This window comes from Ailuropoda melanoleuca, chromosome 10 (genome assembly GCF_002007445.2).
Source record: "Ailuropoda melanoleuca isolate Jingjing chromosome 10, ASM200744v2, whole genome shotgun sequence".
Taxonomy (NCBI): domain Eukaryota; kingdom Metazoa; phylum Chordata; class Mammalia; order Carnivora; family Ursidae; genus Ailuropoda; species Ailuropoda melanoleuca.
Genome location: NC_048227.1, coordinates 82,749,727 through 82,769,138, shown reverse-complemented (window position 1 = coordinate 82,769,138; position 19,412 = coordinate 82,749,727). Strand labels below are relative to the sequence as shown.

The following is a 19,412-nucleotide window of genomic DNA, read 5'->3' as shown; positions in this document are numbered from 1 at the left end:
CAAATTGTCTCATGAATGTCATGATTTTTTTTTAAGTTTGTTTTAGTCAGATTCCAAATAAGGTATATACATGGTAATCCTAAAGTCTTTACTATCTCCTTTCTCCCTCTTTCTCACTCTCCCACTCCCTGTAATGGTTTAGTGAGGAAATCTGGTCATTTTTCCTGTAGACTTTTCCATAATCTGAATTTTGTTGATTGTATCCCTGTGCTACACTGTTTTAGTAACTATCACTGTTTATGTAGCTATAACACACATACACTGCAGCTCTTTGCCTAGATTGTGAAAAATCTCAGAACAACCTCAAACATGAATGAAATGGCCATGGTTTATGGCCGTTTTTGCCAGAGAACACCGTGCGATCATGATCCCAGTGTTCCCAGGCCACTTGCTGCTGTCTCTGTGTGGAAAACGTGTAAATGTATAAAACGTCACTCAGGACGCACATCTGTGAGGCACAATCAGATTCTTTTCAAAAATTATCACAAATCAACTCTCGCAACAATCTTCCACAACTTCATATAAATGCCAATTAAAAGAGGCAGATTATTGGTTCCAATTGGCCAGGAGGACTCTTGTGTAAGATTCTGATACAAAGGGCTATGCTGTGTGCTTGGGAACTTCACTGAGGCAGGAATGAAGACAGTGTTACTGATCTAATTAAAATAAAAAATGAGAGACCCCTCTCCTCCAAAATGTCATGCACCTTAACCACAGTAAAAGCTATAATATACTCTAAAAGAGCCTGTTCAAAATTTTAGCAGTAGCTTTTTCAGCATCTGATGAAAATCGATTGATTACTTAGTATTGAAATTTGTTACAGAAAATGAGTTTATAGAGATCTAAATTTATGACTGTAGACTCTTCAACCCAGTATACCTTTAGGAAATGTAATAATTTCAGAGAGAAAAATATTTTTCAATGGGGATAAAGAAATTTTTACCGTCAAAGCCACTTCATATCCTATTTCTGCTTATAATGTGCAGCATGACCCTGTCACATCATAAACCTGAGAGTGAATTTTGACTTATACTTTTCTTATATTCCCTACTTTTTATAGATCATTGACCAGGTCTGTTGTTACTACCATTACATTATAAACTGGACCCTATTTTAACTTGGAAAGAGAATAACATTTTTTGATGTAGGGCCTGCTTCTATTTGTTTTATAAGCAGAGTGATGTTGAGAACTGCTATCCCCACAGTCAAGGAAGGATCACTTTATAAAGCACTTGCTGTGCACCAAAGACCCAAATTGTGATTTATCTGCTTTCCTTGTGCGCTGATAGGAAAGATTCACTTGAAGACTGAATCTCGTTAGAGCATTTTTACAGGGCTCTCTTAATAACATTTCCTAAACCACCATCCAAGTGTTGTGTGCTGGGAATTCTTTAAGAATAGGAGAGAAGGATTCTTTATTACCCAGTCTTCCTTGTGGTCAAGAATATTCCTTGGTGATACTGAAATTTTAATATCTGGGTAAGACTTGTCTATGGCCCGTATGCAGAATAAAACTGAAATCTATTCTCTGTCTTCCCTCTTTTCATCATATGCTCCTTTATTTTCATCTTAGGCCTATAGAAGTGAGGGGAAAAAAATAGTTTTTGGTTCTTTTAAGGCTTGTTCCACACCTTGCTTCTGTGGCTGTAGTAGTTAACATTCTTACTATCACAAGCGATAGAAATGCTGACATAAATTCCTTTTTAAAAAGAAATGGTTCATTAGTTGCTTATAACACCCAGTGCCCACACATCACTACGTCAAAAACTAATGATGTACTATATAATCGCTAGTTGAATGTAAAAAAGAAAAAGAACAAAAGAAATGGGATCACAACTTCCCTGAGCAGAGGTGGTGCTGCCTTCAGGCATGTTTCCAGTGACATCCACAGGACACAGGCTTTCTGTTGGCCGCCAGCACCCCAGCTCTGTTGCACAGAGTCACCACTTAAATGGAAGGATCGCATTATTTTTCCTTTCACTTCATTATTTCTTGGCCTTTGCCTTTCATTACCTCCCTTCTTCTTGTCCTTCAAGGATCCCTTCTCTTTTCCAAGGTTGACTTTTCTCCCCAACTTAAATCCAAACCTGTCTTATCTGAGAATATAGAGAGTATTTCCATTAGCAGCTACCCACCCCTTTAAAATTTTCCTCTTTCTATTAATGTTCAGGTCCTCCACCTTATAACTAAAAGCCTTTAGATCTTTCTTACCCCATTAAAGTATTGTCTGATCTCTTGGTTTCTGTATTGAATGTAAAAATCTCTACTGTGAATCTTAGTAAATATTAATCCTCTTCCTTTCTCTTCCTCTTCAGAGACTTGTCTGTGCTCCTTAACTCCATTCCCTCACCTCAAATTCAACACCTTTTGTTCTGCTGTATTCACCTTCTAAATCCTCGAGGTAGGCTGAAAAACGATCCTTACCCCTATGCTCCAATGTCTATGCCAAAACCCTGAGACCGGTGAATGCTACCTTATTTGGAAAAAGGGTCTTTGCAGACATGATTAAGTTCTTGATAATGGGATGATCTTGAATTACTGGGATGGGCCCTATCTGCCATCAGAAGTATCTTTCTAAGAGAGAGGCAGAGGGCAGTTGGACACCACAGGCACACATATAACAAGCCAAGGAATGCCCCAAACTGCTAGATCGTGGAAGGGGCAAGGAATAGATCCTGCCCTAGACCCTCTGCAGCACGGCCCTGGCCCTGCTGACACTTGATTTTGGGACATCGTTGAGCCTCTAAAACTGTGAAACAGTAACTTCGTGTTGTTTAAGGGACCAACTTTATGGGACTTTGTTATAGTGGCTACAGGAAACTAAATACAGTCCTCTTTTAAAACTCTTGGCAAAATCATTAACCAGAGATGCATTGATTTTCCCAAAGTGAACATGCCTGAACCACCAGCACCCAGATGGAGAGGCAGAACCGTAGCAGCTCTCCCGAAGACCTCCCTGAGTCCCCTTTCAGCCACTGTCCTCCACCGAAGAATCTGCTGTTCGACTTTTAATACCACATTTTTGAGCCTTGTATAAACAGAATCATAAAAATACCTACTCTTTTGTATCCAGGTCCTCAGAACAGTCTGTGAGATTCATTCATGTTGTCACAGGTAGTCATAGATTTTTTAATTCCCACTTCTGTATGGTATCCATTGTCTCTGTAGAGCATACTTTATTTCTTCTGCTATTGATGGTTTGCAAATAGTGCTGTTATGAACATTTATTACATGTATTTTGGTGAGCTGTGTTTCTTTTGGGTATATGATGAGGAAGGAATTTCCTGAATCATAGATGCCTTTCCATTTTTCTCTGTATTGTCTAAGTTGTCAATCTCACCTACATCTGCTACTTTAACTATTACATCACCATGACTCTTAACTGTCTGTTCTGATCTCTGCNCATCACCATGACTCTTAACTGTCTGATTCTGATCTCTGCTGAGATTCAAAATGACAGCTGTCAGATACACACACACACACACACACACACACACACACACACACACACACGCTTAATGTGTCTCAATCCAAACTCAAGTTCCTACCAAAAAAAGTATTTTTTCTTGTGCCACTTGTGTTAATGGCAAGCCATAAATGTTAACCATTCAAGTTTGAGATAGAATCACCTTTCATTCCTTCTTTATCCTGCATCCACCAAATCCCTAAAGCCTCTTGAACTCTTTGCCATGTTTTCTCTGTATTAGTTTAGGGGCACATTCTCCTTTAAATGACTCCTCACTAATCTCCCAGTTTCCAGTCTGTTTTGTCTATCATCCTTCCACAAAATCTAGGTTTACCTTTCCCAAACTTTGACCCTGCCACACCCCTTCTCAAAACTCATAGATATGGATGGATCACTGTTGATTATAGAATCAATTCAAAATTCTTTATGTGGGCTTTGTGCGTTTTCATAATTTGACTTCAAACTCATTTCTATGAATAATTATTCACACGAGGCTTCATTGGAAATATTACATTTTAGCACTGTCTTCAATAATATGTTTATATTAAATTGTTCAAAGGGCTTCCTTTTAACATTTCTTTCTTTTCTTTCTTTCTTTGAGAGAGTGTGTATGTGTATGTGTGAGCATGAGTAGGGGGAAGGGCAAAGAGAGAAGCAGACTCCCTACTAGCAGGGAGCTTGACATGGGGCTCAATCCCAGGACTCTGGAATCATGACCTGAGCCAAAGGCAAATGCTTAACCGACTGAGCCATCCAGCCGCCCCCCTATTAATATTTCTTAACAGCTCCTTGTAATAACCGTATATTGAGAGTTTGCTGTGCCCAGTGACATGTAATCCCAATAACAGCTTTGTATTGTAAATACCTGCGATTATTCTCCATTTTCAGTTGAGGAAACCAAAGCTCAGTGAAGTAAGGTCTTTTTCAAGGTCATCCATCCAGAAATGTAATTAGGATTCAAGCCCTGGAAGTCCTGAAACAGCTTGTCTGTCATTTGCATGTTCATCACTCCTCTCAAGGCCCCTGGAGAGAGGGAGAAGGTTCCCCTTCCAGCCTTTCACTTCCGTGGTATGCTTTTCTGAGGCTGGATCTCTTCCTGGCAGAGAGCTGTGGTTCTGGGCCTCTCTGGGATGTGTGCCTTCTGTGGATATGTGCTCATTTGCCCCTCACATTCTCTGAAGCTGGAGCACCCTGAACTGGATTCATGCGGCTGCTGTCTGGGCAAGGGGACTTTAGTTTTTATAATACCAATCTTGTTTGGTTCTGCTCCCCCCTCCTCTCCTCTCCCTACTTGCCCCTTTTTCTTTTCTTTTGTCTTTTCTTTCTCTAGGCTTCTCCCCTTTTCTCCTCCCTTCCTTTTATAGGTGCCAAGGCTCTCAACATTTTTAAAAGCCAAGTTCTGGAGGTTGACCACCTCTGATCACCTATCTCCCAGTCCTCACTTTCTAGGTTAAAAAAAAAAAAATCAACACCTCTGTGTAATGATCAAACAAGCATTAAACAAGCAAATTAGGCTGGGGTGGGGACATTATGTATACATTTGTTTTAGCAATATAAGAATGACTCATGTTTGAATCATTATGCATACATTTAATGGAGTTTAGTGATGAGGAAATTATGGGCCAAAATGTTTACTGTTGACACAAATTTGCATCATTAACATGATAGGGTTAACTAACGTACAGGAAAATAAAATACTGATGAAGTACATGAGTAGTAATTCACAGCAGGAATTGCTAAACCATGATTAATTCAAGACAATGATGGTAGATTATTCTTCTGTCCTTCATGAAAATCACAATTTTAGCTCTGCAATAGGAGCTTTGCAATTCCCCGGCATTGTATATCTGCCAATTTTAGTAAACTGAATCCGAGTCTCTACCAGGGCACTACTAGGTCATGAGTAACATTTTAGTAATTTACATACAGTGGATTCATTGTAATTAGCCCTTATTTATTCTTAATATAGAAAAATCAATGGAGGGGGCGCCTGGGTGACTCAGTCAGTTAAGTGTCTGCCTTCAGCTCAGGTCATGATCTCAGGGTCCTGGGATTGAACCCCACGTCGGGCTCCCTGCTCAGTGGGGAGTCTGCTTCTCCCTCTGCTCTTCCCCATGCTCATTCTCTTTCTCTGTCTCTAGTAAGTAAATAAAAAATCTTAAAAAAAAAATCAGTGAAATGCAAGATATACTTCCGTTAAGAATCTAAGACGGGATAAGCATTTGGGGGTTAGTGTCTGCTCTTCAGGGGATCTCTATTGGTTCACCCGTTCAGAACTCCATTGGGAACTGACTCAGTTTCCTGCTGAGGTTTGCTTCATTGCTCTGACCAAGCCCCAGGCACCTTGCCCCTTTCCTTTTCCTACAGTGCCTTTGATATGCAGGGCTTTTGTGTTTTGTCTGCAATGTGAGGTGCTCCAGTCCAACTCCACTGCCTGCTGATGCCTCTTCCAGTTGGCTTCCATCATCCCTTCCACCAGGGCTGGTCTCTCTGTCCCGAGTGTCACCCACTGTACGTCCCCAGTGCTGGCTACATTCTGCCCTATGTCGGTATTTGCCAACTCATGTTTCTGTCCCACAAGACATGGCAAAAACCATATCCACTTAATTTTTTCTTTAACTTTCATAACAGCAAATAACAAAACTTTTTATATAATAAGTGCTCACGACATTTGTAGAATTTAATTGGCACTAGTAGGTCATCTTGGGGGATTAACCTGTCATGACTGAATGGCTAGGTCTGTGTGATAACTTGGGAAGTTTCCACTGATAATGGAATTTTGGAGTACTTTGTAGACTGTAGTACAAGCCAAACCACTACTGGGCTCTTGCTTTGTCATCAGTGATCTAATGCCTAAGGAGAACATTGAATAGATAAAAAGTAGCTGAACATTAATGTTCTGCTTCAACTCTGTTTTTTACAAGCAGCAGAAGCTCATATGAGATATTTAACTAACAGATATGGTATTATAAAGGAAAAATTAAATTAAAAAAAAGAAACACAGACCATGAACCACCGCCATTTAATGACCAAAATGCAATTAGGCACAACAGTTTTATGTTATTGCCCTAAAAATTTATTATGCTTTAATAAACCCCTGGTAAACCTAATTTTGTGCTCCATTTAACATTAACCCAGTTGCAAGAAAGGAAAGAAAACAATACCTTAGGTAAAAACGTAAGAGATTTTTGTACCTTTGTCTATATTTTTAGATAGACTTAGTCTTCAGTTTTTAAGTGGAGCAGTTTTACTCACAATATTACCATAAAAACTCAATCAGAAAATTATTAAGTTCATTTGGTCACTAAATACATGACAGAAATATATGCTTTGGTCCCCAAATCTTTTTTGCACCTCTAAATTTATGCTGTGATCTTGAGAACCTCCATATCCTGTAAGTATAGGGTGTGGCTCAGTGAAGAATTAAGAAGATGGCCTCTCCAGCTAGATTGCTTGGGGTCAAATCCTTCAAAGGATAGAAGTGGTGCCACTACTTCCTAGCTGATTTTGGACAGATTATTTATACATTCTCTGCCTCTGTGTCCTGAAATAATAATATTACCTACCACAAAGGAGTATTCTGAAGATCGAGTTAATATTTGATAAACATATAGTTCCTGGCACATCGTAATTACTAAATACATGTTTGTGAAATTAAGTGGATAAAGTGTAACTCGTATGACTGAATTTCAAGAATTGTGGAGAATCGGGTTGTTTATTATAATTACCTCATTTTTTTTTTTGCATTTGAGACATGATTTAAGATCATTTCACAAGGAAGATAATTTGCACCTGTTTATTTTACTACTTTTGAGAAGCTAGTCATCAGAGTCAGGAGGTAGCCATGACAAGATGATATTTTTGTTAAATAATAAAATGTTCCTATTTTTAAAATGCTGTGTTACTGGAAGCCCCAGCCAGTATAACCAGGTAAAACAAGACACATGACGACAACAACAACAACAACAAAACCCCAAACCATAAAAGACATACAGATTAGAAAGGAAGAAATAAAACCATTTCTAGTTTCAAATGACATGATTGCTTATGTAGAAAATCCCAGAACATGTGCAAATTAAAAAAAGCTTCTGNTTCTTTCTCTAGGCTTCTCCCCTTTTCTCCTCCCTTCCTTTTATAGGTGCCAAGGCTCTCAACATTTTTAAAAGCCAAGTTCTGGAGGTTGACCACCTCTGATCACCTATCTCCCAGTCCTCACTTTCTAGGTTAAAAAAAAAAAAATCAACACCTCTGTGTAATGATCAAACAAGCATTAAACAAGCAAATTAGGCTGGGGTGGGGACATTATGTATACATTTGTTTTAGCAATATAAGAATGACTCATGTTTGAATCATTATGCATACATTTAATGGAGTTTAGTGATGAGGAAATTATGGGCCAAAATGTTTACTGTTGACACAAATTTGCATCATTAACATGATAGGGTTAACTAACGTACAGGAAAATAAAATACTGATGAAGTACATGAGTAGTAATTCACAGCAGGAATTGCTAAACCATGATTAATTCAAGACAATGATGGTAGATTATTCTTCTGTCCTTCATGAAAATCACAACAATTTTAGCTCTGCAATAGGAGCTTTGCAATTCCCCGGCATTGTATATCTGCCAATTTTAGTAAACTGAATCCGAGTCTCTACCAGGGCACTACTAGGTCATGAGTAACATTTTAGTAATTTACATACAGTGGATTCATTGTAATTAGCCCTTATTTATTCTTAATATAGAAAAATCAATGGAGGGGGCGCCTGGGTGACTCAGTCAGTTAAGTGTCTGCCTTCAGCTCAGGTCATGATCTCAGGGTCCTGGGATTGAACCCCACGTCGGGCTCCCTGCTCAGTGGGGAGTCTGCTTCTCCCTCTGCTCTTCCCCATGCTCATTCTCTTTCTCTCTCTCTAGTAAGTAAATAAAAAATCTTAAAAAAAAATCAGTGAAATGCAAGATATACTTCCGTTAAGAATCTAAGACGGGATAAGCATTTGGGGGTTAGTGTCTGCTCTTCAGGGGATCTCTATTGGTTCACCCGTTCAGAACTCCATTGGGAATTGACTCAGTTTCCTGCTGAGGTTTGCTTCATTGCTCTGACCAAGCCCCAGGCACCTTGCCCCTTTCCTTTTCCTACAGTGCCTTTGATATGCAGGGCTTTTGTGTTTTGTCTGCAATGTGAGGTGCTCCACTCCAACTCCACTGCCTGCTGATGCCTCTTCCAGTTGGCTTCCATCATCCCTTCCACCAGGGCTGGTCTCTCTGTCCCGAGTGTCACCCACTGTACGTCCCCAGTGCTGGCTACGTTCTGCCCTATGTCGGTATTTGCCAACTCATGTTTCTGTCCCACAAGACATGGCAAAAACCATATCCACTTAATTTTTTCTAACTTTCATAACAGCAAATAACAAAACTTTTTATATAATAAGTGCTCACGACATTTGTAGAATTTAATTGGCACTAGTAGGTCATCTTGGGGGATTAACCTGTCATGACTGAATGGCTAGGTCTGTGTGATAACTTGGGAAGTTTCCACTGCTAATGGAATTTTGGAGTACTTTGTAGACTGTAGTACAAGCCAAACCACTACTGGGCTCTTGCTTTGTCATCAGTGATCTAATGCCTAAGGAGAACATTGAATAGATAAAAAGTAGCTGAACATTAATGTTCTGCTTCAACTCTGTTTTTTGCAAGCAGCAGAAGCTCATATGAGATATTTAACTAACAGATATGGTATTATAAAGGAAAAATTAAATTAAAAAAAAGAAACACAGACCATGAACCACCGCCATTTAATGACCAAAATGCAATTAGGCACAACAGTTTTATGTTATTGCCCTAAAAATTTATTATGCTTTAATAAACCCCTGGTAAACCTAATTTTGTGCTCCATTTAACATTAACCCAGTTGCAAGAAAGGAAAGAAAACAATACCTTAGGTAAAAACGTAAGAGATTTTTGTACCTTTGTCTATATTTTTAGATAGACTTAGTCTTCAGTTTTTAAGTGGAGCAGTTTTACTCACAATATTACCATAAAAACTCAATCGGAAAATTATTAAGTTCATTTGGTCACTAAATACATGACAGAAATATATGCTTTGGTCCCCAAATCTTTTTTGCACCTCTAAATTTATGCTGTGATCTTGAGAACCTCCATATCCTGTAAGTATAGGGTGTGGCTCAGTGAAGAATTAAGAAGATGGCCTCTCCAGCTAGATTGCTTGGGGTCAAATCCTTCAAAGGATAGAAGTGGTGCCACTACTTCCTAGCTGATTTTGGACAGATTATTTATACATTCTCTGCCTCTGTGTCCTGAAATAATAATATTACCTACCACAAAGGAGTATTCTGAAGATCGAGTTAATATTTGATAAACATGTAGTTCCTGGCACATCGTAATTACTAAATACATGTTTGTGAAATTAAGTGGATAAAGTGTAACTCGTATGACTGAATTTCAAGAATTGTGGAGAATCGGGTTGTTTATTATAATTACCTCATTTTTTTTTTTGCATTTGAGACATGATTTAAGATCATTTCACAAGGAAGATAATTTGCACCTGTTTATTTTACTACTTTTGAGAAGCTAGTCATCAGAGTCAGGAGGTAGCCATGACAAGATGATATTTTTGTTAAATAATAAAATGTTCCTATTTTTAAAATGCTGTGTTACTGGAAGCCCCAGCCAGTATAACCAGGTAAAACAAGACACATGACGACAACAACAACAACAACAAAACCCCAAACCATAAAAGACATACAGATTAGAAAGGAAGAAATAAAACCATTTCTAGTTTCAAATGACATGATTGCTTATGTAGAAAATCCCAGAACATGTGCAAATTAAAAAAAGCTTCTGAAACAAATAAATGAGCTTAGCAAAGTCTCAGGATACAAGGTCAATATACCAAAATCAACTGTATTTTTACATACTAGCAATGAACAACTGGGATTTGAAATTTAAAAGAATACCATCTATGAGGGCATCAAAAAAAATGAAACACTTAGGTATAAATTTAACAAAATACATGCAGAAACTGTGTATTGAAAATTATAAAATACTGAGGAAAGAATCAAAGAATACCTAAATAAATGGAGAGATATACTATATTCATGGATGGAAAGACTCAATACATGAAGATGTCAGTTCTCCCCAAAATGGTCTATAGATTTAATACACAATATCAGTCAAAATCCCAGGAGGATTTTTTTTGGTAGCTATCAACTGATAGCTGTCAGCTATCAATGATTCTAAAATTTATACAGGAAAGCAAATAGAACTAAACACTTTGAAAGCAGAAGAATAGAGTTGGAAGACTCACAGTGCTTAATTTCAATACCTACCATAAAGCCACAATTATCAAAACTGTAGTGTTGTCAAAAGATAGACACATAGATCAATGGAACAGAATAACCCAACAACAGACCCACACAAATGTAGCCAATTGGTGTTTGACAAAGAAACAAAGGCAATTCAACAGAGAGAGGAGAGTGTTTACAACAAATATGAAACTTGACCCACACCCCACATCATTTACAAAAATTAATTTAACATGGATCATAGACCAAAATGTGAAATGTAAAGCTATAAAACTTCTAGAAGAAAACATGGGAGACAACTTTTGTGACCTTGGGTTAGGCAAAGATTTTTTTAAGATACCACACCTTAAAGCACAATCATAAAAGAAAAAATTGATACATTGGACTTAAAGTTAGAAACTTCTTCTAAAAATACTGTTAGCAGATTGGAAAGACAAGTCACAAACCTGGAGAAAGTATTTGCAAATGCCATTATCTGACAAAGGAGAAATATCTAGGTAATACAAAGAACCCACAAACCTCGACAACAAGAAAACGGATTCAACAATTTAAGAAATGAGGCCCAGACTTCAATCACTTCACCAGAGAAGACAGAGGAGGACATTTTTCTCTGTGGAAATCACAAAGTACATTTAGAAAAGAATATAAATCTGTTAGAACACATCAGTCATCTGAACCTGAAGTATAAAAAAGTTAGTCTTTTTCTGAGCTGTCCTACTGTATTCAGTATTTTCAAATTATACAGACAAGCATTTTTAATGTTCTACACAGCATCCAAAAATGAAGCTCTTTTCCTGCCTAGACGTTCAGCCCTGATGAATGCGCCTTATTTTTTTTGTACCGTTTATTTTGAATGTCTAGTTTCTCTCTTACTCTGAGCACCGTCTGCTGTGCCTTTATTAATTTTAGGGTCAAATCCCAGGAGCCCATTCTCTGGAAATCACCTGTTTCCCCTCTTGTTGTGATGACTCTAACTTAGCTAGTATTTTTCTTTGCATGACTCTCATTTATTTTTTGTCAACTACTGTTTCGTTTGGTTTCTTTCGGCCCCATTTTACGCTCTCTCTTGATTTTCAAGAGCTGTGACTGACGGCGAGTGGCTGGCGTCTGTGGGAGGAGGAAGCAGCGTGGGCGCGGGAGGCAGATGGGGCGTGTAGGTGGGATGCAATGACTCAGTTTCTCATGTGTTGATTTTTGATGTAGAAAAGTTAAGGACCCCAAAAGAAAACTGTTTATTTGTATTATAGAGCCCATAAGTCATTTTAGCCTTGGGGAAAAAAAAAAACTTTTGAAGCTCCTTTGACCTGGCTGGCTCTTTCATAACCTCACTAAATCCTCTGTGTCTTCAGCCTCTGTTTGATCTGATTTATGTCTCCTTCACAGAATGTGAATTCTAATCTCACATTCATTAGACAAGGCCGGCTGCATCAGTTTCGCGAGAGTCTGCATTGTTTCTTTTGTGCTGCAGTTTGGTTTTACGGTCAGTCACTCAGGTTTTTAGTGTTGTTTTTCTTTTATTTGGGTGGGTGCCTCAACTATAAAAGTAATCAATGTTCATAAGAAAAATTGTAAAAAAAAAATATATATATATATACACACACACACACATATATATGGAATAAGGAAGGAAACCAATGTTCATAAGAGAAATTGTAAAATAAATAAATATATATATTCCATATATATATATGGAATAAGGAAGAAAAAATAATGCACAATCCCATTACACAGCTGTTATCATGGTTTACATTTTGGTGTACAACCTTCCAGACACTTCTTTATTCACATATATATATTCTTATAGAATACATATGTTATAATGTATTATACCTTAATTTTTTTTTACTAAATATACCTGGAGTTTACCTCCATTGATAAATATTCTTCTACCATATAGTTTCTTTTTTTAATTATTTTATTCCAGTGTAGTTAACATCCAGTGTTATGTTCGTTTCAGGTGTACATAGTCAACAATATAGTTCTCAATGATGCATAATAAACCATTATTTGAATCTATCTGTGTACCTATCTGCCTACCTACCTATCTAGCCATTTTCCTATTAATGGGTATTTAGGTATTTTCCATTTTTATTGTAAAAAAACTTTCAGTTGACATACTTAGAAGTAAACCTGCCACATTTATAGGAATTTTCTTAGGGTAAATTCAAAGGAATGGAGCTATTGGGTCTTCAAGTGTGCATAACTTGAAGGATTGAGGTCTCCTGGGAAGTTCAACATTCTCCTTGGCATGTCGGAGTGTCATTTCTCTTCAACTCCATTGGGCATTCTTTAATATTTTTGACTACTTGTTAGACAAAAAAATTGGCACTTTAGAGTTTGCTTAATGTGCATTTATTAGTAGTGAGGTATAGAGTTTTTTTGTATATTTACCATTTTAGTTATTCTTTTGTGAATTTGCCTGCCCATGTCCATAGCCTAATTTTCTATTGTAATGTCTTTAAGTTTGCTTATTTGTTCTGAACTGACCAATAAGATGATTTATAGTGATAGTAACCTTTCATCTGTCACATGTTGCAAATATGTTTAACAAATTAACATCATCTGTTAAATTTGTCACAAGGTATGTTAACATTTTCATTGTAATTGCGATTGGAATTGTTTTGCCATTATATTTTCCAGACACTTATTATGATTACAAAGGGAGCTCTTTGTTTTCATAATAATTTTGCCTCTCAACACCTTATTAAATTATATTATTGCTTATAATAGTTATTAGTTGATTCTACTGGGGTGTCTTGGTTGACAACCAAAACAAGTAATGGTAATTGTGTATTTTATTTTATAGTGTTACATCTCCTTACTTTGTGAAATCTTATTGCATTATCTGGGATTTTCAGAAAGCCAACTAGTAGTAGGAATAATTGGCTGCGTTGTCTTTTTCCTGATTTTCATGGAATACTTATAAACACAAATTTGGCAGTTGCTGTGAATATATATGTATATTATTTTATTTTATTTTATTTTTTTTAGAGAGAGACTGAGAGAGAGCGGGGGGGGGGGGGGGGGGGGGTGGAGGGGCAGAGGGAGAGAGAGAGAGAGAGAGAGAGAGAATCCCAAGCAGGCTCCACACCCAGCCAGAGCCTGGCATGGGCCTGAATCTCACAACCCTGAGATCATGACTGAACCCGAAATCAGGAGTCAGGTGCTCAACTGACTGAGCCACCTAGGTGCCCCAGAATATATATTATTTTTTATGTTAAAGGAGTGTTCTTCTATTTTTATTTTGCAATCATTTTTAATAAGAAATGGGTTTTTAATTTTAATTAAAGGACTTGGGGCATCTGTGGAGATGTGGATGATTTTTTTTCCCCATTGAGCTGTCCCTGCATTCCCAAAATAAATTTTAAACTCATGATCTAGTTTTCTTATAGTGTAATGCTTGGTACACTTTTTTTCATTTTTCTTTTATTTTTTTGTCCATGTATGAATTGAGTTTGAGACTAACCTATATTTCAATTTTTTTGACATTAGAGTCAAATATTGGTATCAAGTTTATACTACCTTGGTGTTAGTCATCTCTGAGCTTTGGTAAATTTTTATCTCTGGTTTATTTTCCTTCTCAGTCATAATTTTCTATACCTTTGCTTTCTTTTTTTCTTGAGTCACTTGCTAGTGACTTGCTGGATATTAATAATAATTAATTGATTAGTTATAAAATGCAGCCCTGGATTAATTCATAATCTTACCTATTTCCTTTTTTATTTTTATTTTCTAATATTTATTTATTTATTTGGGGGTGGAGGGGCAGAGGGAGAGGGAGAGAGAATCTTCAGCAGACTCCATGCTGAGTCTGGGGGCTCCATCTCTCGACCCTGAGATCATGACTTGAGCTGAAATCAAGAGTTGGCCACTTAACTGACTGAGCCACCCAGACGCCCCCCTATTTGCTTTTTACAATCTCATTTTATGTTTATTGCTTATTGCAGCTTCCCATGGATCTGTTTCTGGAAACTTAGTTAACTTGTTTTAATGTTGGAATTTAACAGAGAGCATTAGCCCCAGCATCCCACCGTTGCAAACTTTGCTTAAGTTTCCAGTAATTATATGATCCCCTTCATGTTTAAAAAAAATGCAGGTTTGCTACATTTTCTAAAACCACTTCCGGGTAGAGCTGCAAATTCAAAATTCAGTGGTAAGTGAGGAGGGAAAATCCCTATTGTTTCCTCATTTCCTCTTTGAATACTAAGTCTTGCAACCAAAATGTGCTTACTGGGCATTATTTAGGTGTCATCTTTTGGGGGACTCTGTTTTCTGTTTGCAGATATTGCTGTGGTGGAGATGAGCGATGCCTTCCGCCAGCCGTCCTTGTTTTACCACCTCGGAGTGAGAGAAAGTTTCAGCATGGCCAACAACATCATCCTCTACTGTGATAATAATTCAGACTCTCTGCAGTCACTGAAGGTACCTGACCTGTTTACTAAATACTCTAGCTACGGGAGTTCGAGAGACACCGGTCTCTCTGACATCCAAAGCAGTGCAAGGGGCTTACGGTTATGAAAGCTTGTTTTTCCCGGTCCAGTAGTTAGACAACAATTACAGTGACGTTGTGAGGTTTATCTAGAATTCAATGTAGAAATTTGATGATACACAGGTAGGAAAACTTTAGTTTTGAGTTCTGAGCTGCAGTTCGAGTTGCCGCTGAGGAGACTGTGTTACTAGGAAGTCTCCCGAGCACGCTGCCCGCCGGAGGAAGACCTGCAAGTTGCAGACAGTATGGTCAGGCCCCAAGCTGTGTCACTATTGGGGGTTTCATTGGGCACACCTGTCTTCAACTGGAAATCTGTCTCCTACTAAAAGGACTCTGAATAAACATTCTCTCTCCAAATATCATTAGAAAACTGCCATCCTCTTCATTGGGAAATGATTTCAATAACATAATAAGTTAGGGAAAGGGGAAATAAGAACCTACTATATTTGTCTACAAAACTCAGCATGCCCCATGTCATTCTCTCCAGGACAGGAACATAATGATATGAAGGTATTTCTTCCGCCCAAAAAGATTGTCTAAAATGCTTTGGCAATGCAATCATTGTGTGATTCTTTGAAAAGCATCTAACGGTTCAGTGAAACTCATGCTGAACCTGATGCCATCCATTTCCTTTGTGAAACTTCCAGCTAGCTTTATGTGGCTTTTTCTCATTTATATCTTCCAGTTTTCAAATCAAAGCCAACCTTGGGACGTGGAGCCCTCAAACCCAGAGGCATATATCTAATGGCTTAGTAATTGTTATATGAAGATCTCTAACTCCACGACCATGCCAAAAAAAAAAAAAAAGTAACATTTTGTTTTTATCTGAGTATGTAAAGCTTGTATGGCTTTTTCTGAGAAATCTATAATTACGTTTAGCAAATACATTTACTGCACGCCAGGCAGTAAATGGGCACTGATAGGCTATCCCTTTCCAGAATACTCTGAAATAGTCCCAGGATATTTGCCTACTCTGTCTCAATCTGTTTTTTTACCTGGGGCAATTCTTTAAGCTGCCCCTACTATATTTTACCTTAGATTTACCACTTTAAGTAATGCATCATAAAGTTTTGTGATGTTGTATTCTAACTAAACATTTTGATTTGCTACTGTTTACAACATATATTAGCAGTGATAAAGGAATGAAATAATTTTATTATTCTTTTTATTGTACTATTTTCTTTACATTAAGAATTCTAAGCAAGCAGTGTTGTGTTAGACGTTTTTCACTCTACCCTCTTTTTATTCTTGCCCTGCTGTTATCTGGTGATTTCAGCTATGACTATTCTTTCCTGGGGAGATTTTTAAAAACTGAATTAAAATTATATTTGAGAGAAAGAGTTGAAGCTAATCTTATCAGAAATTTGTATGGCATAAACACACCTATTTATTTAATTGCTTTTTGCCAGCCTTTGTTTAGAAGTGTTACTGGTATGTGAATACAGTAGCTCTCTAAAAAGGCTAGTCTAGCTAAAATATAGTCATTTATCTAGTACATAATAGCTGCTTGTAACTGAACACTTCCTCTGTGCTTTCCCCACAAACATTTTCACATTTAAGAACATCCCTGTGGGGTATATTATGTCCTATTATATCACTATTTTATAGAACTGCAAACTAAGGCTCAAAAAAATTTAATCATTTTCCCTAGGTGATATAGCTAGTAAAGTAAAGCCTAGGTCTGCCTGACTCCAAAGCCCACCCTCTGAACCACTAAACTTTATTGCAATTTCATCTAGTTAGAAGGATATCCGACTTTCCCTGCTAAGTGTGTTCATTTAGAAAACCCATCAACTATGTCTGCCCCCCAGAGTTGTTCCATGCAATACTCATCCTTTCTTTTCTTTCCCTTCTTCCATTAACTTCAGCTTTGGCCTTTTTTTTTTTTTTTTTGAGCTTGTTCCTAGCCCAAATAAGTGTCTCATTGCAGATGACAAAGTTCTCTGGAATAGAAAGTATTTTTTTCAGTCTAACAATTTCCCCTGAGCCCAGGAAATTTTTCTGGTCCTCTGCTATTGAAAAAAGTGTGTGTGTGTGTGTGTGTGTGTTTAATTTTATTAATTTCTCTTGCAGTTCATTATAGGTGTGATCCCTGCCTTCTACCAATAGAAAAATTGTTGTGAAATAAGGCAGAACAGGAGTTGTTATACGTGAGATATTCTGTATACATTAGCCTAATAAAATTAAAACAGAGCATCTCCCTGTTTTCACAGGGCAAAGACAGAATGAGAATGCTATTCTTGTCACATAGCTAGCTTCCCTTAGGTTGATTCTTTGGACATCTAGAAGGTACGTCTGTATCAGTTTAATTTCATCTGCTGCTCTTTGTTGAAGAGAGCAGTTTCTCATTGGCAGCAAATTCTCTAGACAAAATCATAGGAAAAAACTTCAAAGTTTAAGCTCCTAAAAAATAATTGATAGGAACCATAAAGTACCTGAAAGCCATGTCTGAGTTTTCATATGAAAGGGTATTGAGAATCTAATCAAATCACATACTCGCAATAAGATTTGTGTCCGTTCGAAATCACACGTACTATCTTAGAAAATTAACTATTTAATTTTTTTAAATATTAATTTTTTTAAAAAAAAGATCATGTGCATTGAGAAAGAGAAGTTGATATTATTCCCCTTAGGATGTTAACAACACAATTTTCACAGTTTTCTTTAAACAAATATCATGACAACTTCTTAGGTGCCTGTGAATGGGACTCTATGCTAAGACTTATAGTTCCTTGAAAATAAGAAATGGCAGAAACAGTTTTTTTCAGATTAACTTCATGCATTACAGAAATGATCAGACCTCCACTTGGGTCCCTCAGTAAATGGGAGAGTTAACTCTGGACACTATTGACCAATGAGCTGTGAGGCAGACACACAAAATGCATCTGACATCAGAAAGGACTTGAGGGAAGTGAACGGCCATTGTGTAGAGTGTGGAAATTATTTTAATGAGCCATTTCTACTATCATCAGAAATTCCTGTTTAACAACAGCTCGCAGCTCTGGTTCCTGAGATTCTTCCCCCTTTTCCCTTCTTCAGCTCCCTTTCTTCCTTTTAGGCCACTCCCCACTCACTTTAGGCAATGCTGCTTATGAAAACAAAGCAAAACAAAACAAGGAAATAGCATGGCACACCATCAGATAGTCAACAGTTAAAAGCCCTTCTAATGCCCATGACGAGGCTGTGGAGAGTGGGAAACAGGCATTGCTGGTGGGAGGGGATATTGGCAGTACTTCCAAAGAGCAATTTGGCAACACCTAATATTGTCAGATGAGCAGGGCACCAACCCTCAGCAGCTCTGTCTCTGGATGTGTACTGCGAAAAGAGTCTCTGGCATGCAGAAGAAGATCTAATCAAGAATGTTATATTAGGGGGCACCTGGGTGGCACAGCGGTTAAGCGTCTGCCTTCGGCTCAGGGCGTGATTCCCAGCGTTATGGGTTCAAGCCCCACATCAGGCTCCTCTGCTATGAGCCTGCTTCTTCCTCTCCCACTCCCCCTGCTTGTGTTCCCTCTCTCTCTGGCTGTCTCTGTGTTAAATAAATAAATAAAATCTTAAAAAAAAAAAAGAATGTTTNAGAATGTTATATTAGGGGCGCCTGGGTGGCACAGCGGTTAAGCGTCTGCCTTCGGCTCAGGGCGTGATCCCTGCATTATGGGATTGAGCCCCACATCAGGCTCCTCAGCTATGAGCCTGCTTCTTCCTCTCCCACTCCCCCTGCTTGTGTTCCCTCTCTCGCTGGCTGTCTCTATCTGTGTTAAATAAATAAATAAAATCTTAAAAAAAAAAAAAAGAATGTTCCCTCTCTCTCTGGCTGTCTCTGTGTTAAATAAATAAATAAAATCTTAAAAAAAAAAAAGAATGTTTTATTAACAGTGTTTGTAATACCCCCCCCCAAAGAAATTGGTAAATACCTATCAACAAGAGAATGAACAAATACCTTCTGGTATAGTCATTAGTGGAACATTATAGAGCACTTAAAATGAGTTAACTAGAGCTTTAAGTGTCACCATCAATATATCTCAAAAACAGTGTTGAGAGCAAAAACAAATTACAGAAGCATGTGTGCAGTATGATACCATCCATACAAAATCTAATCACATGAAAGACAGTGCTTTTATTCCTATTTGT

At 37.7% G+C, this 19,412-nt stretch overlaps 1 protein-coding gene across 1 annotated transcript in view; it reads left to right on the top strand.

Annotated features, from left to right (window-relative positions):
• The window catches only part of MAP3K5 (mitogen-activated protein kinase kinase kinase 5), a 197,507-nt gene that overhangs the window by 45,999 nt on the left and 132,096 nt on the right, over nt 1–19,412 (top strand). The window contains exon 2 of the mRNA XM_034669190.1: nt 15,075–15,214. Within this exon, the coding sequence (XP_034525081.1) occupies nt 15,075–15,214 (140 nt within the window). The remainder of the gene's footprint in view (nt 1–15,074; nt 15,215–19,412) is intronic.